Source organism: Haemaphysalis longicornis, unplaced genomic scaffold, assembly GCF_048455015.1.
Source record: "Haemaphysalis longicornis isolate Haplotype H1 unplaced genomic scaffold, Haemaphysalis longicornis Haplotype H1 scaffold_9, whole genome shotgun sequence".
NCBI classification, from domain to species: Eukaryota; Metazoa; Arthropoda; class Arachnida; order Ixodida; family Ixodidae; genus Haemaphysalis; species Haemaphysalis longicornis.
Window position 1 is genome coordinate 131,085,598 of NW_027526460.1, and position 25,984 is coordinate 131,111,581.

Sequence of the window (25,984 nt, forward strand, 5' to 3'; positions counted from 1 at the left end):
TTGGCTGCTTGTAAAAGTCACGTCATATTAGCAGGGGATTTTAATTCCCATCATGTTGACTGGGGGTTCCGTACTGATGCTTGCGGAAGGCGCTTATGGGATTGGGCTAGCGACCACTCTCTCTCCTGTATGAACTCCAGAGTTGCTACATACCTACGCGACCAAAGTAAGTCGGCATTAGACTTGGCGTTTGCAGAACCGGGTCTGGTTTCTGCTTGGTCTACGGTAGACTGCGCAACATCTAGCGATCATCTACCCGTGGTTTTTGATATTAGTGTAAGGAAAAACGTTATCCGCAGGGCACGCTCCTTTGTAAATATGCCTCGGTTTGGAAACCTTATGCGTTCAGCCCTGCCTTCGATACCCACCCAAGATAATGAATGTCGCGCGAAGGAGCTAGTATCATTGATACAGGATTCGGCCACGCGAGCTAAATTTCCTATTACTTCGGTGCAAGGGAAGCCTTGCAGTCCATGGTGGAATGATGAATGTACGAGGGACTACCGTCGAAGAAAAGCAGCGTGGAAAAAATTGCGGTATAATCAGTGTCCTAGTAATTGGAGCAACTTTAAGTATTTTCGAGCTGTGTTTAAACGCACAATATCACGGGCAAAAGAGATGTACAACACAAACCGATTCTCTATTCTCTCAGAAGCTTGTAATAGGCGGGCGCTCTTCAGCTTCTTGCGGATAAGGAAAAACGGCGTTACTGCATCAAACCTTGACTCGTTCATTCATACGCCAACTGCCTTAAAAATTCTTCTTGAAAAATTGGCTTTAGGACTGCAGGCTCGGTTCACATCTCAATATTCTGTACTGGCCCCCCAGGTGACTGACTCTCCTTTACTGAGCTCGGCTGTAAATTTTGAGGAGGTTACAAGGGGTGAGTTATATGACGTGTTGCAGCGTGTACCTGATGCAGCACCAGGCCCAGATGGAATTACAGTTCCAATGATAAAGGTGTTGTTCGGTGAGTCACCCGAAGACCTCCTGCTTATTGTCAACCACTCTTTGTGTGCCTCCTGGATCCCTTTGGATTGGCGGCTGTCTAAAATTATCCCCTTGCCTAAGAAACCCGGATTAGGATATGCACTGGATAACATAAGACCGATAAGCTTAACGTCTAACCTTGTCAAAATTATTGAAAGAATTTTATTGTCCAGAATTGAGAAGTTTTTAACCAGTTGTAACATATTGAGCCCTCGGCAGGTGGGATTTAGGCCAGGCTGTTCGATATGGTCGGCGCACATAGACCTAGAGAGCCGCCTTCATCTGGCTCGACGTTCTAAAGAGGTCGCAGCACTGGTGACATTGGATGTGGCCAAAGCGTACGATTGCGTTGAACATGGCATACTTTTAGAAAAGATGGTGCGCTTATCTTTCCCGGAATATATTATTTCCTGGGTCAGGTTGTTTTTAACAGGCCGCAAATTCTTTATTGCCCAGCACGGAGTCACCTCCTCGAGTTACAGTCAATCGCGAGGTCTACCACAAGGATCCGTCCTGTCTCCGGTGTTATTTAATGTGTTGCTGAGCGAGGTGCCCGTTATAGCGGGAATTCAATCATATTTGTATGCTGATGATTTAGCCTTTTTCGCATCGTCAAGGAATATACATTCTTTGCACCAGTCCCTGCAGCTGTACCTCTCGATCTTAGGATCGTGGCTAGACGGGCTCTGCCTATCCTTAAACGTCGGAAAGTGTGCCCTCCTGGCATTCCCGGTTCAAGACCCTGTTTCCATTTGTCTGACATACCGACAGAAAATAATTCCACAAGTTACTTCCCTGAAATATCTAGGTGTGATATATGAGAACAATCTAAACTGGCGTCCTGATATTGATTATACTGCAGCCAAAGCGGGGAGGGCGGTTTCACTGTTAAAAAGATTTTGCAACAAGAAGTCGGGTATGCGTAGAGACATTCTCCTCATGCTCTACCGCCTATACGTTCGACCTATTCTAGAATTCGGATCCATCCTTTTTTCAAGTTATCCGTTTTATAAGCTACGTCCATTGATTACACTAGAACGACAAGCTTTGCGCTTGTGTTTGGGTTTACCGAAGTACGTCCCTATTCGGGTATTGTACTGGGAGGCTCGCATCCTTCCCCTGATTCCCCGATTCAAAGTGTTGACAGTAGAGGCATACCTTCGAGTAATGGAATTGCCTATTTCAAGGTCGCAAATGGTCTTCGTTCACTCCCCAACGCCTTTTTTCGCTCAACCATGGCCCAGGTACAAACGCCCGCAGGTGGTGTTTGTACAGTCTCTATTAGCCCCATTAAACGTCAACATTCTCTCGATTCCTTCCTTTGAACCTCGAAATGCGATGGTGGAAATTGATTTTGATAATATTTTCCCCTCCAATTCCAAATATCTGCCGGAGAAGACTATAGCTGGTCTTCTAATCACCCATTTAGAGAAGTTTCCAACCCATGTGGTTGTAGCCACAGATGCGTCTGTTCAGGAAAGAAAGGCTGGTATTGGTATCTTTTCACCTGCACTTGACTGGGCATTTTCTTTGCGGCTACCCAATTTTACAACAATATTCTTGGCAGAATTTTTGGCGATTGCCCTTGCTATTAGAAAACTCAATGAAGACCATTCGAAAGTGATTATTGTGACGGACTCGCTTTCAGTCTGCTCCACCCTATCTAATCCCAGATTTACCCCTCTAAGCCGAACGCTCTCGATGCTCCTACCACCCTATGTACAAGAAATCCGCCTGGTCTGGGTTCCAGGACACAGGGGTATCCACCTTAATGAAACCGCTGATTATCTGGCGGGTGTGGCATTGAATGGACCGCTGGTTGATGCTGTGCCCCCCATAGCCCAAGTTGTTTCATCCCGGTTTCGCAGGTATAGCTCGTTGGACAGCCTGCACCCAGACAGTATCTCTGGATGCCCCGAAATTGAGCACCTCCGGTATGCGTGGAAGAGTGATGTTGTGCAGTCGCGATTGTGCGAGGTCACATTGACCAGCTTTCGCTGCCGAGTGCCCAATTTGAATTTCTACCTTCACCGTGCACGCATAGCGCCTTCGGCCCAATGTGAGTTTTGTCAAGAGGAGGAGACAATCGAACATTTCCTGCTGTCTTGCCGGCGGTTCTCCTCTATCCGAAATCGATTCCTGGAGGTTCCCCTCCGGCGCCTGGGTCTTTCCTTGTCTGTATCGAATTTACTGTCATTTGGGGCATCGGGTTTATGTTTCTGCCACGGGGATGTTTGTCGCGCCCTTCACGCTTTTATTTCACAATCCGGTCGCCTACCCTGTTAAAAGACACTTCGTACTTTCTTTCTCTGGTACGTGTAGTATCTGTTTTTACTTCAGTATGTTATAGTTTTTTTTTTCCCTCAAAATTGCCAACATCACTTCCCTCACACTCCACAGCTCTATTTTACCCTTAGTTTGAATTCTTGACCAGTTTCCCCGATCTGACTTGGCCAATCCCCCAGAGTGGGTACGCGCCACTGACTTTTGGTTCCAACCAACCAACCAACCAACCGGGGGTACGCAACACAAGACGCTCTGCAGAAGGCGACGGCCAAGGTGGCTAAAATGTCACACACTGAATTCGCCAACTTACCCATGGAGATTCTCGTCGTCCTAAACAAGCCCTACATAATCACCACAAACATCGACGTCGTCGACGGGCTTGTCAACGGAGCGGTGGGAAGTCTCAAGGTTTGCGAGCGAGGAGTGGTGGTCTTGACGCGACGGCACCCGGTTTCCATCCCACGACTCTCTGGCCACGATGGGAGGTACGTGGCGCAATTCCCACTGCGCTACAAACCGAGACGCGAGCATGGCTACGAACGCGCCTTATGTCCTTCACTCATTCAGATGGTGCGCGCCGTCAAGAAGACCTATAACAATGTTCCGCGGTTTCACCAATAAGCATTTTAGCTTCGCCCCTCTCATCATCATTCACTTCGTGAATATAGCGAGATTTTTTTATATGATTTTTTATTTATATAACGACCTTTACTTGCAAAGGAAAAATGAATACTGCCCACGCAAGTCATGCTAAGTAATAACATTGTAACAAACACCTCCTCACTCAAAAAAGCCACAACGTCCAAGATTTCGGCAGCTGCACGTGGCAGTTAATTCCAGTTAACAGAGGTGCTCCGTACATATGAATGGTGGAAACACTTTGCACGACGATATGAAAATTTCGAGGTTTTTCGATTTTTTTCACAGGCGCCGTCGTCGCGACTGATGAACTATCGTGCGTGCCAAAAAGAGTGGTCGGGAATAAAGAAATAGGCAATTACAAGGATCATTGCATAACCAGATATATCCGCCAAACCATGGCCTCCGAGATCACCACGCGCGCATTTTGCTCCGACCGTCCCGATCGGCCGGAGAGAGTGTAAGTTGAAAAGGGGGCGTGGCCGCGTCTTCCGCCGCACCGCGGCGCTCGCCACCTACGCATCAACTATTCCACTGCAGCTTGGCCCAAGCGAAGAAACGCGCGTCTCCGCAGCTTGCAGTCATATTGAACCGAGCAGCCAGGTTTAAAATGACAGGTACAAGACAATAACCAACAATTTTATTATGGTTAACTTAGTAATATGAGGCGCGCAAGTACAAATTTTAAGCAGCAATCATACGAGCGAAGCACAGTCGGTTCTGGCACTCTCTGCCGCGGTTTCGCGTCCGTATTTTTATTTTGTTATATCTGTCGATGTGTATTTACACGCGGTGCCCTTGAAACACCCCTCACTTCCTCACCCAACATTATTTCAAGAGTGGCGACTTGCATAAGCATCTGTCGCATAAATGCAATATTAAGATGCGGCGTTTTAAGGCAGGCTTAGAAAATCGTAAACATGCAAGTCCGACACAAACCAACCGTAATACATTCAAACACCACCGTTCATTGCAATTCAGTGCCAGTGAGTATTTGCGAGGTTTTAGTAAGAGCTTTGTGAATTAATATAGCACATTTGCGCGGCAGTTAAGAAAAGCTAATCATTGTCTGTAAAAACTACACGATACATCGTAGCATAAAAAGCTGCATAATTATCGCGGGACGGGCGACTTATTATTTGTCTGTGTTTGCAATTCAGAATTCTTTTTGCTTGTATTACTGTGCGCGCAGATGGCTCAGCTAGATTGCTGGTTTCATATATCAACGAATAAATGTGTTAACTCCGCTTTTTTTTTTTTGTAATGTCACTTTTAAAATTTGATATTTTTTGTTGTCTTTTCTGTTGTCAAGTTCCATTCAATTAATTAGCTCCATTTACGCTATTTTGAAGATATTAAACATCTTATCGTGCCAATTATGCACGGTTGGTCGTTTTCACGATATTTTTGTACGTGTTTCCGTAGTTCTTTTCAGTGCATTTTTTTATTTTATTTTGTCTTTCTTTTGTAGAGGAGGTGTATGAATCCGCATTTTTTTTATTTCGTAAGCTCGCTTTTATCATTTATATTCTCCTTTTGGTTCTTTTAAGATTACTTACGACGAATCGTCTCCGCTTAATTCCCTGGAAAACCCATAAACTTCGCAAACCTGCGTCCGATTTCCCTGACATCGTGCGTAGGCAAGTTATAAGAACATATGATGCACAATAGGCTTTCCCCTTGCCCCGAAGACATTGATCACTGGCGTCACAGCATGTACGGCTTCTGCTCGCACCTTTCTACTCAAGATATACTCGTGCAAATCAAAGAAGACATCCTGAACAATCTAAGCAGGCAACACAAAAACGCCTTATTGTCTCTTGACGTCAAAGGGGCTTTCGACAATGTCACATACCATGCTATATTAGAAGGCCTACAGTCAACCCTCTGCGGCGAGCGGACATACAACCTTGTGCGAAATTTCTTGACAGACCGCACAGCGACAACTGGCATCGGGGACCTCGGAACACACAAACTCCCGACACCATCGAAATGAACACCCCAGGGCTCTGTCATATAACCTCTACTTTTCCGTTTGGCAGTGAAAGACCTTCCAGCACAATTGGATAATATCCCAGGCGTCAGTCACCGTATCTACGCCGATGATATTACAATATGGACACGCACGGGTTCTGCCGGCACTCAGCAAGATGCCTTGCAAGAAGCAATTCAAACCACCGAACAGTACCTTCGCCGTCATGACCTGTACGGCTCTCCAGATAAATCCGAATTACTGCTCCTTAAAAAAACGGACCAGACGTCGACCCCCGGCGCCAATTCCTGATATATAACTTCAAATCAACAACGCTCCAATCCCACAGGTCCAAACTCTCCGCCTACTAGGACTTACGCTACAGCAAGACGAAGTGGGCATGGCAACGCTCCATAAACTGCAAACCCCAATTCATCAAGTTCTACATCTCATACGCCGTATCACAAAAAGCCGACATGGCCTCAAAGAACAGGAGACCATTAAAATTGTGCAAGCATTATTAACGAGTAGAATTACGTATGGAACGCCATATCTAGCCCTGAAAAATAACGAAAAAGGTAAACGTAATATTTTGAGCCGGAAAGCCTACAAATTTTCTCTCTGTTTACCCCTCACTGCTTCTACAGACACATTATTTCAATTAGGCCTGCACAACACTTGAGAGGAATTGGCTGAAGCCCCCAAAACTAGCCAATTGGAACACCTAACACTCACCAAGACGGGAAGACACACCCTATGAAAATTGGGTTACGAAGTCCCGAAACACAATAACGCTAAGCAAAGCATTCATCTGGCGCAGCGGTACCAAGAAACATGCATCCGATCCACAACAAAACACGACGCAAAGCAAGAGTTCAAGCTCTGCGAACTGGACTGGAGCTAGCTTCTGCTTCATTACCTACCAAGGACATAGACACCGCCGAAGAAGCAGCAGCAGCCATTGCGCTTGCAGCTACCACTGGCAAATAACATGTCACCATCATATCAGACTCCAAGACAGCGTCTCCAAACTTCCGAATTGGACGCGTTTCATCAACAGCACCAAAAGGTTTATCGGCTCACCCTGATTTACCCGAAATTTTCATCATATGGACACCGGCTCATTAATCACTGGAAGGAAATGAGGCGGCTCATGCCACAGCCCGAGCTCATACACACCGGGCGCCTCCTTCTGGGATGTCAGCCAGTCCTTCCGTAAGCCCAACACGAGAAATAATCCCCAAAAAGTACAGTGACATCCTGGCCCACTACCGCTTGGGACGAAGAACCTTCCCGCCTCCACATCTAAACATGTCTCGCGAAAACACGGTCATCTACAGACAGCTTTAAACTAACACATTTGCACATGGTACATTACTACGCTCAATGCATCCGACATTGTGCACATATGATACACTTGTAAATTCTGCATAGAGCCATGCACTCTCTACCACGCGGTAGGGGAGTGCCGCCACACACCATCCCTTGCCCCAAATCCAAATCCCTCATTTGAGCAGTGGGAGGGTCGGTTGACCAGCTCAAACCCGGATCACCAACAACATCTGGTAGACTGGGCGAGACAGGCCGCCAAGACCCAGGGCTTCCAGGACTAAGGAGATCCCTCACCTAGCGGTCAACCCAACAACATTGACTGCTCAATTAAATGTTTATTCCTCCTCCTCCTTCTCTCACAGTCCTGAGCATGTACAAGTGTTCCAATCGCATTATTCTGTTACGACGTAAACCTTCCATATTATCGAGTTCCAGTCACTGTGTAAACGCATAAACGCGGTTGATTGAACCACAACATCAAGTAGAACGTTATTTACGTCGATGTCCAATGAGTTGGAGCAGCTATGCATTTCTAGTAATATTCTGGTCTTCATGACTAAATCCCTGTATACAAAGCGTGTGTCGTTCGTCTAAAAGATTTCAGGCACGATTCAATGTGAAAGATGGTTCAGGGGTTACTTCGATACGCCGAAAAACGTCGCCGCACCACCGGGTGGTCTGTATTTGGCATTCATTCAGCCAAATAACGAGAAGTTACAAGCAAGGCTGTATACTACACCTCCAGCGTCCGATGCAGCCGACCCAGGAGGGCACCCCATGTGAGGCAGATTTTGTCGGTCAGCGAACGTCGATCCAGAGTGCAGCCCGGCACGAAGGCGAACAGCCGCACGGCGCACTCCTTCACCATTGAACCTACAGGTGGCAAGATGCAACGCGCGTTTAAATGAGTAGCCCCTGTAGGTTTGTTGTAAAGGACCACTCAATAACAAAACGGGTCGACATTCGGGCAAGGCTGGCCACATTTGTTAGCAAAAAAATGACGCGGGCACAATAATTACGGCATATTTTGACCTCATGAAGTCGACCTCAACGTCCAAGGGTCTCCAGCCTCACCATGTATGTGATGTTGAGGCGATAGAGAGAGAATCGTCCTTAAAGGGACCGAGAAAAGCCTTCTGTAAAAGTTACAAAACGCCTGTATTGTCGCGTAGCACCAATATAGCGATGCAATGCCGTTGGAATTATTGATCTACATTCAGTATTAGCTGCGCCAGAAGCAATTGAATGCACCTCTCCCCACTTGCCGATCAACTCATCCTCCCTCTCTGCTTCCTTCAAAGCAGCTGGAAACACTGGGAATAGCCATGTGACATCGCGACGCTCGACTTCCGTTCTGCGCTAGCTACATTCCTGCGCCTAGGCGCGTGTCAATCGCTGCGGACCCGCCTTTGCCTCGGGATCACGCAGGAAGGAGGGAGAGCAGCCGGAAGCCAATAACAGTGACGCCGCCGGCGGCCGACCTCGCCGGCGACTGGGCGAATCAGGGGACGCCTTCGCCGTTGCGTCAGCCGCGATCGCCGTTGCGTCAGCCGCGGTCGGCTCGCTGCGGCGTCGCGTTCATCGGCTGAAAAAGGCGATCTTCAAAAATTGTTTACAAATTATCCGTACAATGTATGGGGCTCACACTTGGCTCAAAAATCCCCCGTTATGTGTTCTACCACCTGAATGCATTTGATTGCCACCTTCAAAAAGCTTTTCGGGGTCCCTTTAATGGTACTGGTGAGGTTAGATTGGCAAAGGCGCATAGATTGTTCCACCAGATGAGGTGATGTCAAAGGCTGTAACCTAGCTGCTGAGTGAGCGAGGTCGAAGCTTCCCACCTCAACTTCAGCCGACCAGTTTGAGGTTGGATGAGGTTTGGGCTGGAACTAAGGTTGACGTCAGGTCCAAAACCAAAGCACTTACTTTTCCGCGTGGACACCGTCCTTTCACATTTTAAAATTAAATACGGAGGGTGTCAAGTGTAAATGCACCTGTACAGACATCAAAACGGGCGTACATAAGTTAATATGCTTATAATGAGCGTCATGGTATATTCAAAGTAGGACAATTTCTTTCCAAATCATGGCTTTTCATAGAGGAAATACCCAAGCCCAATCTCAGCCCTGAGGCATTTAAGGACGATAGTTTTCTTGGGCTACTAAACGCGAAAACTTTGGTGTGTCTGTCTGTCTGTCTGTCTGTCTGTCTGTCTGTCTGTCTGTCTGTCTGTGCCCCTCGATTCAGCCTTCTGGCCCAAGGTTACAGCAGTTTGTCAAACAGAAGTTTGCAGGCATAACCGTTGCAAACAACAAAACGTTCTGGCGTTTAGCATACAAGTCCCCAATATTTAGCGCTAAGGAAATCTTAGGCACATATGAAGCCAAATATATAAGTACTAAAGTCCCCGCATTATTTTCGTTAGCAATACAAGTTGAAGTGGTTTTAAAGATATAAAGTAAAAAATGCGTGTCAAAAATGGCACAGAAAGGCTCCAGTACGGTTCAGAAGGCAAGCAAAAAAAGTACACAGCTCCGCTCGTGCTGTTCCCGGAAGAACAAAAACAAAAAATAAAGATGCAGATTGAGCGCGGGCGGTGCGGAATCGGAAAAATTAGACTTCATTAGATGGATAACGCTGAAACGCAATTTAGAAGAGCAGGGGGATAGAAAGAGCAGGGCCGGAATTCGGCCCAGGGGAATCCGAGTGCCATGGACGCGGCCTCTGCTCTGCCGACCAACAGGAGCTGGACCTCGGGGGAGAGGCTGTCCAGGATAGCCTTCAAGGTCTAGCAGTGAGACGGGAGGGAATAATGACCGCGTCGCTTGTGTGGTCGACACTGACTTGTCAACTCCACGCTGTTTCCGACTCCCCCTTGTGGCGGTAATTAGAGAGTTTTAGCAGTCCGTCTGTTCCGTCGTGTACGTAGTTACCTGGTTGACCGGGACCCGTCTGGGCACTTGTGCATTCGTCGCGGTAGGGGGATTAGTTCCGCGGGCCGGCCATTGCCATGTCCGCGCGTTTGTCACGGTGGGGTGCGCCTCCTTGCCCTTCCGCACGCGTAGGCGCAGTCGGGTCCCGGCCAACACGGTAACTACGTACACGACGGAACAGATGGACTGCTAAAACTCTCTATTGGATGAACCTTCCATTCAATTTTCATCACGATTGTAGTGAAATGGCAGGGGAAGAGCGCGAGGGTTAGGAGCGGAGAGCGGAGAAGAGAGTGTACGTGGAAGAGGCGGCAGACGAATGTCGTCTTTCGCAGTCATCTGAAGTGAAGCAAGCAGATACGCGGCCAATTTTTTAGTATGGTTTTCCAAAGCTATGCGCAGGAGCGGGATTTGGCGGAGACGTCGCGGCAATATTTCTACTTCGTACAGTAGGATAAAGACACCTTCTCCTCGCGTATATGTGTCGAAGGTTCAAATTTTAGATGCGGTGTATGCAGACTAGTGTGCTAATGATAAAGCCACAACCTGGCATTGTGTTGTGTATTCTCCACACTTCATTTAAAAGGCGAATAAAGTCATTACCCCTCCCCCCAATGAATCCCGACATTTTGGCATTCAAGGCAGTTTAGGCATTTTTGAAAAGCAGGGGTTTGGCAGCTAGACTTTAGTCCAAGCCCGTTGTGGCGAACTATGAACATGCAGTGTAGATTGTATATGCATTTTTGGTATATAGTTATGCCCTCACCTCAATCTTTGTCATCTTACCTGTAACCCTCTAACTTTTCTCCTTCTCCCCATCCCCTCGCCTCACACAAAGTAGCAGGCCATAGCCTTGCCTATACGATGAGGCTGACCTCTTTGTGATTTCCTTTTATTCATGTAAAATTACTCTCTCTCTCTCTCTCTTGAGTGGGGGCTTCAAGGCCACCTCACTACCTGCCCCTCCGCTTACTCCACAGTCCCATTGTCTTCAATGAAAGATTCAAATTATGTTCGCTGTTTATTTTAAAAGAACTATCATTTTGTGCGTTAACATTGGAATGGACTATCGCGGATGCTGTAAGGTTTTTTAAACATGTTTGTTTGAGGGGCTCTGCATGACTGTTTTTCCGTGAATACATTTTATGGGTATTGTATCTACACTTGCTGGTTCTTGAAAGGGAAAATAAATGAATAAACGAAGTGCTTGAGGTGGAGGTGAGGTGGAGTCAGAGGCAAGGTTGAGGTGACGTTTATGGTGGTTAACGCATGCCGTGGTGAGTTTGCCTAACTCAACTACAACCTAAACAGTGATTCAGAATGAGATTGAAGGGAGGTTTGAAAAAGTTATATGAGTTTGAGGTGAGGTTGAACATGGTGAGGTGATTTGACCACCTCTGATTGTAAGTAATAGAAAGGTCTAAAAACCCTGCTGTGAAGGGCAGGTGAAGGTTCACTGACAAGTTGTTAGTAGTCCGGCGCGAGTTCCTGCTAGGTAAACCGCGGTCCACTTTTAATACGTTATTGTTATTTCCGCCTGCCAGACGGCAGCAGCAACATGCATTTGGCAGCAGTAACGTATATAAAATTGGCACGTAACGCCTGCAGGTCGCCGTAACGCGATTGTACTCTTACCCATCAAACGGACCGCTAATTCCCAACCATAAAACGGCAAACGACCCCCAAACTGATTTAACCGCCCCTATGGCCCGTACACTTGAGTTACTACGGAGCGACCCGAATTAAATTCCCCTTTCCCCACACAAAAGTTGCTAAGACAGAATCAAACGGCAACTCCACTCAATTCAAAGGAACACCATCCACAACGACTCTCAAGCCCGTTCTACATGGTGCGTTTTTCGCCTGTGAATTCGGTGGAACGAACATTCGCACTTGCGAAGTTCGCAATGCCTGGAAATGTCGTCTACATGGCCTGTGAACGTCGCGATTTTCGCACTTCAGAAAGACATTGCTTGCAGACCGAATTAGGTCTGCCACGAGCAAACCTTGTTGTGATTTAAAAAAAAAAAAGTTTCATTGTACTTTCTGGGGAAGTTGTTTCAGATTGTTTTGCAGTAAATATGAGTTTATTAGCGGTTGCGTTTAACAATCGCCAATTATTTTTCAATATACGCACACATAACAGAGGAGACAAACACCGCAAGCAACCCTGGGTTTGCTTGTTGTGCGTGCCTAGCACATTTTGGTGTACCTCGGACGGAACTTCTTCGGTTCTTATGTGCCTCTTCCGAAGTGCAGTGATGTCCGCGACATGCGCGGACAACGATTAAGCATTCGTTGAAAACGACGCGCGACATCGTGTTGTGAATACGCGCACGTTTGTGTTGGTGCGCCCGCGCTTACGCAGCGCGTATGCAAGCAACGCCATCTGGTTGCTCCGCGTGCAAATGGTGATGCCGTGACGTGCCAGTGACGTTCACCTAGCTGTGTTCCTATTGGCCGCAAGTTCCGGCCCCTCTACCGCCTCCACGCCGCACGAGCGGCGTTTGCCGGGTACGCTCAATCGTTTCTAACATTTGGCACTTTGCCGCAGCAACGAAAAAAGGTCGTTTTGCCGCACGAGCGGCGCCGCACCTGCGAATTCGCAGGAAAATCGCTCCATGTAGAACGGGCTTCAGTACAAAAACTTTACCAACGACACCCAAAACTGTTCTCCAAGTTTGGTCAACTGCCCACCCTCCCCCAATACGACCGCAGGGTGCGATCAAACTCTCAGAACACCCCCTCTCACCGAACATCAGTGCAGTGGGGCCCCCTCTAGCGCCGACTACAACGCGCAACGGGGAACAGTCGGTAAAGCAGCCACTGGCACCGTGGAGACTGGAGAACCGAATAGAAGCACCCACCGCGTGCGAACAATCAAGGAGTATTAACTTTCTTCATTCCCTCTTTTAAACTTTTGACAAGATGAGTTAATGAGCCTGGCCGCTTAAAATATCACCTGTGCCTTGTTTCGTTTGCTGCACGAGAACCCAAAGCAGCGCACACATCGTTAGAGAGAGTGTAAAAGCCTTATTGAAAGGAGAAGAAATCAGCCTGGGATTCTAATCTTTGGCCTGTTATTTCCCACTAGGCCAAGAGTACGGGTGACGAAGAGAAAAGAGTGAATATCGAAGGTATAAGAAAAATGATAATGAGATCAAACAATGAGCTACATACACTGAAGGCACATTCAACATGCAATGGGGCGTAGAAAGAGACAATCACAGTCTAATTTGCCCCACAAGATCATCGTCCAGGTAAAAAAACGAAATATGATATATTCTTCCGCAGTCTGTATAAGAATCCAGGGGGCATTCGCTGTAACGTATCATCGCTGTGGTGCCACTCAATTCCTCTTCAGTATTCAGGAATCCATTGGATTCTCGTAAAATAAACCAACTAGCTCAAATAAACGCCTTAACTTAGCTCGTTTCATTGACTCGCCACATCAAGCGATCGGTTGACCATGATTGTCTTTCCCTAATATTGCGGCAAACACTTTCGCCTCCGTCGCTTTCACAAAATTTACTACCATAATTCTCACCTATGCAATGAGATAATTACTCCCCCTTCCTGTATTTCTTCTCGTATTGACCACCGACACAAAGTATGAACAATATCGTTCAACACCAACGCCTTCTTTCAGTCATTTATTTCTCTGACGTCCCAAGATTCGAACCGCCTTCCGTGTCTGACCGCCGCAATCGAAGACAACCATCAGTTCTTACAGCACTAGCTAACATCGTATAATTATTGCCCATCTAAGTTTGTACTTATCGGCCTACCACTTTTGTTAATGCTTATGTATAACTTTGCAACCCACTCTCCTCTGAAATGCCTCTCGGCCATGAGGGTACAAATAAATAAATAAATAAATAAATAAATAAATAAATAAATATCGCCTGAATGCATTGCATTGGTTCTGTCGATGAACTGATTCAACTGCTTCGCGAACATTTTTTTCCCCTATACGACAGCACAAATAAAAATTATGGCTTGCAAGCCAAGGACACGCAATCGCGTTACTTCAACTTCCCATTCATAGAGTTACTATACTAAAGCGTGGACTTAAGATTGATCTCGCCGCAGTACAGGAACCGCACGCAGTTGGCGCATTTCTTCTTGCTGCGCAGGCAGTACCGACCGTAGCGGTGGAATCCAAAGGCGCAATAGCAAAACCTTCCGCGCCCCAACGCGCTGTAATGAACTTTTTCCGCCCAGCGAGCCGCAGCGAATGAACTCCTTCATTTTGTCATTCACTGCCTCCCTCTTTACGTCGTGTGAGGCCATAAATAGGTTCCGATGGCGTGGTTGACGACTTTTCGTGACGAATGTCTTTCTTGACCACTCGCGCACACGGCGCTGCCGCCGGCAGGTTGCGTGTGCCAGTTCTTTCCCATAGCGTGCGCTGCTCCTCTTTTTGGCGGCCGCCGGCCCGGCAGCGGCACGAACCGATCTTGAACCTAATAGTAGCGATGGGCTGTGCACCACTAAAGGTGCCGTGCATTGCGCGGCGCCGGCAGACGGGACCACAGGTTGACCTGGTCATCGGTAGTGACGTGCGACCTACCACCGTTTCCCTACCCAACAAGAAACTGATATTCGTCTTCGGTGGACCTTGTTCTCGCAAGGGGCAGATTGTGAACGACATCGCCAGCTGCTTCCGCTTCGAGATTGTGAGCGCCGAACCTCTCATTCTGGCGCACTTCGCGAAGCAGCTTCACTCAGACGACGACTCCGAAGATCCGCCACGCGGTATTGCTCAGCGGGTGGAGGATCTACTCAAGGATGACCCGTCACGGCTCAGCCTGTGGCTCCTGCTGGAACTGCTCGGCCACGAACTGGACTCACGCTGGGAGCCCGGCATGGTTTTTCTGGCGGACCCGGTGCCCAACCTGCGCTACATGCTGCCCAACAAGCGGCAGCTACGGCGCTGCCACCGAGACATGCAACTCTTCGAGGAGCGCTGGCCCTGCCTCCTAGCCTTGAGCCTGTGCGTGCCAGAGTCCCGGCTGTCGATTCCCGCCAGGTCTTCATGGGCGCGCAAGCTTGGCGACGAGAAGGACATCGCAAAGACGAAGAGAAGGTACCAAGAGTATACGGAGAGTGTCCAGGACCTGCTCCACTACTTCCGCCACACGAACCGCCTGGTTACGGCCGACGTTCCGCACGACCCCGGCCTTGTGTCGGATCAGTTGGCCCAGTATCTGGCCTCGCTCGGCTTCCAGCCCCGCTGCACGCTCGACCCTAACATAGTCTTCGTGCCCATGCCCAAGAACAAGCGCCGCAACAGCCGGGCTGCCTTGGGCAACATCCAGATGCTTGGTTCGCCCTGTATCTCACCGGTGGACAAGGCCGAGCCTTCGGGCTGCACGTGCCTCGACAATATCGCCAAGGAAGCGCAGCAGGGTCTGTTGGCCAGACCCATGCGGCTCGCCTGCCAGCCAGGCCGACGCTTCTTCAGCGTCTGCTGGCAGCAGGAGCCACCGCCGGAAGACAGAAAGCCAACGCGGCCGCGGGTGATGTTCAGCGGCTACGAACGGCTCGGCGGGGAGAAGCCGTCCCGTGCAGTCGGCACGCCCCTGGGCGAGACGTGCCTCTTCCCAGAAGGTACTGACTTAGCAGCCTGTCGCCAGGTCGCACTGATGTGCGCGCGACACCTGTACTGGCAATGCAGCGCAGGGCCGCATGATAGCCGCAGCCCTGCGAGCAGCATGTCCGAAGACATCGGTGGCGCAGGATCGAAGTCAGACGCAGTCCCCACCCTGCGTTTGAATGGTGGAGCCATGGAAGAGATGAACTTCACGCCGGTCACTGACGGCTGAGTTCGATTTTATTGCCGGTGTAGGGAATTTTCGCGGCCCAGATTTTTTGTATCCTACCAACTGCCAACACCCAGATCGCACAATGGACCTTGTTGTGGCCAAAGTATATTTGAGAGCAGGAGCATTGGCTATATGTATTGATAAGTGATAGCTTGACGTCTTTAGGGCGGTGTTTTAGTTTTCAGCTTCGTAGTTTTGTTGGCTGGGAACTCTAAGAGGTATCACGCAGAGATACTGAGAACCGAAGCACGGGAGCTCTCGGCTAAGATTAATTTTACTCATTCTCGGTGGCGTCTATGATAACATCCTCAATTTGCCAAAATTTGTTCTTCTGTTCTTGTAATGCATTTTGATTAAAAGTTATACCAATTACGGCCTGAAGCTTGGTCATTGCGTGAAGAAAATAGAATTGAGCCATTCAGCGAGAAAAATAAAAAGGGAGGAGGAGTTCGTAGCGTTAGGTGTTGTCCTAGGATCTAATTTAGAATCATCTGCCTGTGCTCTGCGAATGCTTCGAAACGGGTCCACTGCATGGAAAGCTAGGAGCCTTGATTGCAAGTGCACGTTAACTACCGGTCTGTTGCCAGGCGATCCAGGAAGGTCATAGATTCCGTTGTCTGTCTGTGGTCGAAAGCTGGTCATCATGTCCTACACGTCGTATCATGGCTGTTGGCCAAGGTCACGGCCGGACAAAATGCGACCATTCTTTCGGGCAGTTTGGTGGTTTAAAAATCTCTAACTACGGGGGTTGCGCTCGCTGCTCTCTTTTACGGCTCCTTGGGAGTCTGGTTAAAGCATGATAGTTATCATTGTGTCGTGGAGTTTGTAACAGTTGTTTTGTAAATGGCTTCCATTTCTAGAGGTAGGGCCCTTAGTTATAACATCCTGCTGATTCATTGCTACGGTGTCATCCACCTCGAGCTTGGCTCAAACTCGCCGACAGGGGTATATTACCGCAGTGGTACATTATACAATGATGTATAAAACGGCTAATAAGCTCATTGATTATAGTCAGTCTAGAAGTTCAAGCAATCGATCGATTATTTAGTCTGCAAGCATTAAGAGGGTCTACAAGAAGTCTGTGAAGGTCATATCTGCCCACACGGTAGCACATATGCGTCGTGGTGTGTTAGTCAACGCTTTACAAACATGACGTATGCTACTTTCGCACTAAATTCTGTGGTCGAAGCAGCTAAACCATCTGTTACTTTTTGCTTGTCGTGATTTAAAGGGAGCCTGCGACACTTTTTCAACGTTTTTCGAAATACTAAATCCTTGTAGAACGTAGTCAACCCTACACATACAGTACTTAGATTAGGGGGTTGCAAAGTACCTCAGCCAGAAATTGCTGCTCTTTGTCCATCAGATAACTTAGAATCCGGCTGAAAATATTTTTCTCTCTTTCTCGGTCTTAGCGTTCTTCGACCACTGGAATTACGTCATTACAGCGGTGTAGCGGCTATTGGCCGGCTTTCCTTCGACACGCTTATCGTTGCAACCGAGAGGAAGCTGGCCAATAGCCGCTACACCGCTGTAATGACGTAATTCCAGTGGTCGAAGAACGCTAAGACCGAGAAAGAGAGAAAAATATTTTCAGCCGGATTCTAAGTTATCTGATGGACAAAGAGCAGCAATTTCTAACGGAAGTATTTTGTGAACCTCATTCTAAGCAATGGTTACGTTTGTTGACTTCGTTCTGAAAGCGTTAAGGATTTCGAAAAAAAGTTCGAAAAATGTCCCTTTGATGCTGCAACGGTGCACCTGCTGGAAAGGAGCAAGCGCCGCATGGCTTCATACTGAGATTTGTTTGAGCATGCGGTGCAGGCACTTGCGGAAAAATGAATTACTAAAACTTCAATGAAACGTCCTTCTGACTCACTGTAATTATGCCACTAAAAAAATTCGGGACCATCTCCACTAACGTGAAACCTGGTGAGGGGCGAAGCATGCAGTGTATACGTCTATTCTTGGCGCCTTAGCGTTTTTTTTTCTAACGGAGATAAAACCGTTGGGTGGTAGAGGTATACAGCTTTGCTGTAAACGTTTCTTGTCTTTGAAGCACGAAGCTCTCTAGCGCTAGGCGTAAACGAGCGTCCCGGTCTTTTAGTACCATTACTACATGAAACGACGATTACGACGACGACAGAGACACCAACAGCCCCAGCCCCTAAAGGGTTTGGCCCCTAATACAGACAATATAATTGTAGCCCTGTCACGACTTGAGAAAGATGTAATAGCGAATCTCGATGGGGCACCCACTGCGGTATATAGTGGGTGCCCCATACCGCAGTGGTATCCCCCTACCGCACAGGTGGGTACCCCAAACCGCTGCGGTATATCGAACTTGCAGTAATCTCCAATACCAGGGAACAGCCAGGGAGTTATTTTGTGTGAATGCCTACTTTGTGTGAAAGGACGGTTAAATGACTAACCCGGTAGCAAGTTCGAATGCTTCGTCATGCAACTCAGAGCAATCTGATGTCTTTTTTGCTGATGTTATTGGTACGTATGCATCTGGCTTTGCGAATACCAGACAAAGCAGTCACGTGTCACAGCACATGTTGTTTCGTCTGCACAAGCATACCTTTCGACAGTAGGGCTGACACTGTAAGCTGAGAAGTCGTGCTTTGTTCTGTTTGCCGGCTTGCGGCGCAGGTGTGCGCGTCTCAGGATAGACGGCAATGGCCTTCCCATCCGCCGGGATACTCATCTACGATTTTTTTTTTGGAATGGTTCTCGACTACAGGGTGCATTGGTGATAGTTTGTAGACTCTATTGTTTTGTCTGTGGCGCCAGGACTGAATCTACGTGGAGCATTGCAGCTGTGACGTGGGGAAATCACTTAACCACTACGGTCGAATTCCCGAAGTCCTGGTTCTGAACCGCATGCTTTATCAGCTGCCTCTAATATCGCCTTCAGAGACACAATATGAGCGTTTGGAAGTGTTACGCAGGAAAGAGATTAGGCTGTTTTTAGGCGTTCCTCGGGCAGCTGGGAACAACAAGACCCTCCAGGAGACTGCAAAACCTCTCCTCGCCCAGTCTTCTCAATGATTGCTTTTGCAAGTTTTGCGCCTCAGTGAAAACAATGCAGGATTAGTGCTACTACGGCACCTAGGATCAAGGGTAAATTCCGCGCACATGCAACCATAAATGCTCTCACTGTGCTGTGCCCCAATAACCATAAAAAAGAGCTGCCTCGGAGCCGCCTTGGTCACACGATAGTGTGGTTCGTGCACTGACTACCGCTCAAACTCGCTCGAGGAGCTGCATGCATGTTGCTGAAGCACCATCATCGGTGCTGGAGAATTTGGAATGTGAGTATGGCGACTCGCTGCACATATACACTGATGTTGAAACGAAAAGAGGTCTTTGAGCAGCGACTTTTTTTTTTCTGCCCAATTTGAATGTTCGGTGGGCTTCCAGGGTGAAGCCTATGGTTTCATCTACCGCGATTGAGTGTGTTGCCATAGGAGCTGCGTTGCGGAAACTCATCTTTTGGAGCGCAAAAAGTCGCAGTACTCAGCGATTCAACGTTAGCTTTTCACCTATTGCAGCGGAACATGCATGTGGAAAAGCAGCCATGTCAGAGATCCCTACTCCTACTCAAGGGTTTCAAGCATGAAAGTTTTAGCACGAAATTTCATTGGACCCCACGAAGCCATACATACATACATACATTGTCAGATTTTTTCGTGCCGTTACTCGGCACCATACACTTTGTGATAAAGCCAGCTTTCAAACAGCTGTATCTCTCAATGAATTCCGATTCTTTAAAAAATATATCCTAAATTCACCAATCAGGCCAAGTTTCATTTACTTGAAATGATTATTTCAGATTACACCTGTTAACCTTCGGGTATTCCTGTTTTCAGCGAATAAGTGTGACGTCAACTGCAGAAGTATGCTTGCAGAAAAAATCTACCGCCCGTGTTTTACCTGACTTATTCCGAAACAAATTATATGACGTTCAACTGTCCAAACAAGTTCACAATGGGGTGGAGCTTTCTCTTACCTGAATTTGAATTTAACTCATCGTGAATAGTTATGACTCAAAGTTTGATTAAAAAGCTTTAATCCGCCTCTCTTACTCCATCCAAGCAACATCACAAAGACACCGTGATACGGACAGCACGTGCACCTTTGATTACAAAGCTAAAACTGCAGCCCTTCTAAGTTTCATAAAGCTAATTAACTCTGAAGTATTCTCAGTCGCGAACTAAAAGCAAATGTGTTTTGTTTTTGCACAAGTTAGGACGGCACCCTGGTTAATACGTTCGTAAAGTGATGTCAAATTACAATTCAAGATGCATTTGTCATTGATTTTGCAATGCCAGTTTTATTGATATTTCAACAGCATCGCCATCAGTTTTTTTGGGCGCCGATCGATGTTGACCATTTTTATTGTTTATCTAATCGTTTAAATGAAAGTCTGCTTGGCTCATCCTCGTTCTTCTCAGAGGCACTCTTTCTGTTTTTCCGTGTTTTATGTGTCGGTCCTAAAATTTTCTTTCTGTTCCTAATTTTATTTCTGTTGCAGCTTTTTTACTTACTTCAGACCAATTTCCACTGCGTTGCTTAAAGTTGTTTTAGCTATGTATTCTTTATATATCACAACTAGTACTGGACTCGACAGTTAGGCGACGTCGACACTTCCGTGAAGATCACACTTCCTGCTTTCAAAACCAACCCGAGCCCGGGCCATGACGCCTAATCGGTGGAACCTCGGAAACTTTCACAAATCCCCCCCCCCCCTTTGAGAGTCGTATGGCTTCGTTATTTATAGCCCGTCCTGGTAACACTGAATCGCGTGACCAGCGAGCGGGGGTGACAACTGCACGCACCAGCTCACAATCGATCAGCGCCTTGGGCGAGAATGGGATGTACTCTCGACATCAGGCACTCCTGCAAATGCAAACGGCAACTCTGACGCAATACCGACAAAATGAGTTTCGCACGCGATAGCCAATGAACACTGGCCCGCTCATAATTTTTCGCACCTTCACTTCAGCTGGTCGAGAGAGCCCGGCAGGCGGTAACCACCCGGGAACTTTTGGACTGAGTAGCCCCATCCCCGCCATAAACCCCATTAACTATGTTTTAAACATAAAGTTTGTACCTCGACCAGGCTTAGGGGAGATTAATCCCCGAGGTGAAGTGTGCTTGTGCGCAAGAAAAGTTTACATCCACCTGAGACAAAACCGCTAGGTTACCGCGGAAAGCTACACGGCTTTCTCAGAAGCTTCGTGGTTTAAGAAAATTTTGTCCTGGCGTATAGGATTCGAAATCGGGACCCCCGCCAGCTAGGCAGGCGACTGCTCCAGATAGGCGGCGGTCCCGGGTCCAAATCAGGGGCTGGAATTATTTTTTTCTAGAAGCAATAAATAAATATTAGCAATAAAGCAATAACCTAAAAGCAATAACCAAAAACATGCGTCACTTTCAGTCCAAACATTACGTTTACTTCGTCTAGGAAACCGCTACAGTAAATGGCATTGCTGTCAAAAAACGGCTTTTTTTAGAGCAAACCCGCCAAAATCTCCACTAACGGGAAACCTGGCGAGAGACTTAAAATTTTTGAATGCACTTATATAAGTGCATTCAAAAATTTTATGTCTCTATCTTGCCTCACGGCGCACGATAATCGAGTACCGGAGAAGCGCCGGTGGGAAAAGCAACCGGGCGCTTGCTGAGGCAGCGGCCCCCTCTCTTGCATTGAACCGGATTTAAGCAATTTGTGTACCCCATCTGCCCTAGTTTGGGGGAGTGGCAGAAGTCAACGCAAGCGCAGTGCAATATCCCAGTGCCTCGCCCTGGGGGCTTGTCCTCGGGGATCAACGAGGCCCCCCGGCACCAGGTATGTATGCCTTTTCGTGTTTCGACCGGCCACCCGACCCGATCAGGCTTAACGTCGAGAGCCGGTGGGTACTTCAGTGCAAAACAAGCAGCTTCTGCTTGTGTTTGGCGTTTGTTGAAGCGGTCAAGGAGCGTTCCACAAGTCTTCAAATCATGCTGGTTTGTTTAGAATCGGAATTATCTCTTGTAAACTTTTTTTTAACGCGTTAGGTTCTAGTGTGAGGAGCTGGAAAATTAGTGCTCCGGTGTTTTAGCATCGTGACTACATAGGACGACGACGGAAGGAGTCGCCGATAGCCCGAGCCCCTAAGGGGCTTCTCCTCTAAAATCTTTAGGAAGCTACTGCGCGTGAGCACTGTGGCCGCATCCGCCACATTTACGAAGAGCACTGCTCGGCTTTGTAGTTAGACGTTGCGAGAGACTTTATTTTTTGTTCTAGTCTCCTTGCACGCAGTTTTCAACGCAGACAGCAATATTTTTCTTTATCAATGCGACTCACCAAAGTACATAGAAGCAATATGAAAAAAAAAAAACATTACAACAAGGTCGAAACATGTGGTCTCTTTTTTTTCTTGCCTGCTCAGGGAAGTTCTGAGCAGCTCCAAACAGACTGTAATTAATGTGCACATAGAACATCCATGGCGAGAGCAGCTCTAGGCTGCTTGTAGTTGCTCAGAACTGCTCTGAGCAGGCAAGAAAAAGGATCCTATAGAGGGTCTGAGATACACAGACCTTTAAAGGTATGCTTCACTGTTTGCGCAAAAGCATTGCTGGAAAGACCTGTTTCTAGGGGAAATTTAAGCACTAATATAAAGACTAGACCTCGGGACCTTGTATGGACGTAACGCGGTATGTTACGGCCGAGCGGGTGATTTTCCCACGTAAGTAGCCGTAGAGAAAGTAGCCTCTGTGTAGCCTCCTCTGTAAAAGTAGCCACTGTGGGTGCTTTTCTAGCGCGTGTGCCAGGGTGACCAATGTTTTGTTTGACAGCTTTTTTTCACAAAACATGCTAACAGAAAATCTGACAGCCGGTGAGGTTTTAACCTTCGTGGCCGTGAACAAGAGCGCATCTGTACACATTTCCGAATCAGAATAATTTCATGTAAAGCGGCAGTTTTAATACTTAGGCAAATACGACATCTGCACAGAAAATACCCTGTAATATAAAGTAAATACGTTTAATATAGCTTGCATGAGTTTAGAATGGAGTATTATTACTTAATGGACGGCAAAGGTAACTCGCCTAGGTGCATTAGCCGAATTCGACAGGAATTTTTTCGGAAGAAACATGAATCTTTTTTTTCCGGCGAACCAACCACTCACAAAAGATTCCCCTGCACACATTTTCCCCGTACAGTAAGTACCAAGTAGGCCAGATCTGAGCAAGAATTTTTCGTACAAGCGTATACATGACTCATCGTCATTGTCATTATGGCCTGGTAATCATTATAAATGTGACGACTGGAGAGAGAGAGAGGGGGGTGTAAAGAAGAACAGGATACCGACCCTGCTCCCATATGAGACACTGATAGGTTATTCTACTAGTTACGCAATAAATATGAAGCTGAAGACTCCGAGTTCTTTACAGAAATAGAATCCAGGGATAGTATTTTTGGGACATCTAGGAATGGAATCTTAAAAACATCCAGAAAAATAATCATAAAAATATCCAGAAACAGAAAGCATTAGAGCATCTATGAACGGGATTATAGGAACACAGCCAGCATTCGCAAGTGGGAGTAACACCTTTTTTTAACATGAAAGTGTTTTATTCCGGGATACACAAACATTTTAGTGACGTCATATCCCTCACGGAAGTGACATCAGTACAACGAAGCAAGCGGCCTGTAAAGAGTGCAACCCTGCAAGAAGGGTCTTCTTGTGGGGAAGCAACCTTTACTACTAAAGAGTACGTTACGCTTCGGGTTTTTCGTTTTCGGGTTTTATATTTTAACACGAAAGGGTTTTATGACGGCATACACCAAGATTTCACTGACTGACGGATATGACGCCAGTACACCTTTGCCAAAGCGACCCACCAGCAGACGTCGCTCGCCAAGCACACCCACAAGACATCCGCCGATCCGCAAATCATGCTGAGCTGCAGATTTCGCTGCACGTTTCACTTTCGTGCGTTACCGATTCCTATGACAGGGGATACAACCCCAATTTTTCTCAATTCTCGAACGAAGCAGCTCCACGCCACGGGCCACATCATGTGGGCGTTGCATGCACAGCATTATTTGCTTGGCGATCATACGAATTTCACAGTTTTTAAGCTGTCACACACAGGCATTCCGAGTTCGTAACGTTCGCCCGACGAGCACGAACTGCGCCCGATATTTCCGCGTTCTGGTGGAGGAAAAAAATCCATGGCGTGGGGTGTGAACTTACTGTCCGGGCCACCAATGGGAAAAAGCTCGGTGGCAAAAAATCGGCCCTCCTTGGACAGCACCGGCTGCTGGCAGACGACCGATTTGCTCACTTCGGTTAGCAGGTGGGATATCGACTCTGCCAACAGAAGAAAAAGCAGTAGCCCGTATTATTAAAAGAGCATCTGCGCCCACAAGAAAATGTGCCGTGCATTTGGCAAAATCTGTTACCCCCGGGAAGCTCCAGAATTTAAACGAGCATTGATGACGCGGCTGAGGTAGCTGTTTGATCAAGGACACTACTCTTGAGCAAGGGTGCCTGTGATGCAGTTTTTTACCGTGCCTTATTAAAAGCATGTGCCACTTGTGTATCTACTTTACTCGAAATACTGTCCGCACAATCATCCCACCCGCCCTTATTTGCTGGCGAGTGGATGAGGGCAGCAGTTGCTCGCAGTCACCAATCTAACCCTTGTGAGAAATAGTTTGGAATCACCGACAAAGTCGTTACTACTCACTCCGTGAGAAATATCCGGACCTATTTTTGTTTTATTTTCTATGCTACTACTGTGCAGATAATTAGTGGCCAGCAACCTCGTAATCTGAATTTGCACGTTTTTAGTCAGGCTGTCTTTCTTGTCACGCAGGCTGGTGGTGGTAAAACTTCCTTTATCTCAAGTGTGAGGAGGTTCGCGCTCGAAAGTGGGAGAAGCCCTCAGTCCAGGGGCACTGCGGCGGCTGCTCCCAGGCTACGCAGCGTATTCATGGGGCATCTTATACTTTGCATGAACGCAGTTACTTTCTTTGTGTGTTCCGCAATTTTAGAAAGGTTTCGCTCTCTCTGTCATGCTGGTCAGATCTCCTAGCCCAAGGTCTCTACTTTAAGGCGAATAAAGTTCTCTCTCTCTCTCTCTCTCTCTCTCTCTCTCTCTCTCTCTCTCTCTCTCTCTCTCTCTCTCTCTCTCTCTCTCTCTCTCTCTCTCTCTCTCCATCTCTCTCTGACGCCAATCATCAATGGCTTAAACAGAACCTAATTAGCGTTAATTTTTTAATCCCCTGCAGTCATGGGCATCCAAGAGAGAGACAGAGACCGCGGATGACATGGTGACGTGCGCTGAGGCCGCCACGGCAGCGCAGATGTAACTTCCGGATGGGAATGTCCATCCACCGCAAAAGGTCTCACTCAAACAATATTCAATCCAATTCATACCAAATATTTTTTACTGAGTGGAATAAGCTGGAATCCCAGAGTTTGTATTGCAGTGTGTGATGATTTTGTTGCTGCGTGGTAAAATGGGATTTTGCATTGTGTTATTTTGTTTTTGTGCACCCCCGGCGCACTTCCAGCGCACTTCAAGAAGTGTTGCTCGGTAAAGTGAGCTGACATCTAGTGTTGATTGTAATGTTTTAATGATGCTTTTATTCTAAATAGCCAAGCGATTTTTGTTCTTCTTAAATTTCTGCACAAAATACTACTCTTAGGTTTTTTTTTCTTTTTATTAAGTTAGAGTCTTCCCCCGATGGCATACCACAAGGCACTATGGGCACGGGTGTAACAAATAAGAAAAAACGGGCATTCATGTAAACTAAGCATAAGACGCAGTGAATCACAAAAAAAATTTAGATTGATCGGATGGGGCGTCATTCAAGGCAGTAAGAAAAAGGAGTGATATTGCCGCGAACTTGTCCCTTTTGGTTTCTTTACTCATGCTTTTTTGAAAGTGCATAGCCGCACCCTGGTGTCTTACTTTGTGTTTTAAGCGAAGCATGCTCTTC

At 47.3% G+C, this 25,984-nt stretch overlaps 2 protein-coding genes across 3 annotated transcripts in view; one reads left to right on the top strand and one right to left on the bottom strand.

Moving 5' to 3' along the window:
• The window catches only part of LOC144151374 (hydroxylysine kinase-like), an 83,923-nt gene that overhangs the window by 19,916 nt on the left and 38,023 nt on the right, over positions 1-25,984 (bottom strand). For both annotated transcript variants that reach the window (XM_077682407.1, XM_077682408.1), the window contains exons 4-5: positions 24,231-24,347; positions 7,959-8,092 (exon numbers count right to left, since the gene is read on the bottom strand). In XM_077682407.1, the coding sequence (XP_077538533.1) occupies positions 7,959-8,092; positions 24,231-24,347 (251 nt within the window). The remainder of the gene's footprint in view (positions 1-7,958; positions 8,093-24,230; positions 24,348-25,984) is intronic.
• Positions 14,473-15,980, top strand: LOC144152409 (uncharacterized). Its single transcript, XM_077683677.1, has one exon. The coding sequence runs from the start codon at positions 14,487-14,489 to the stop codon at positions 15,978-15,980; it is 1,494 nt and encodes a 497-aa protein (XP_077539803.1). The 5' UTR covers positions 14,473-14,486.

Coding starts and splice junctions, on each gene's coding strand:
- LOC144152409 (XM_077683677.1), top strand. CDS start 14,487: ATGTCTTTCTTGACCACTCGCGCACACGGCGCTGCCGCCGGCAGGTTG.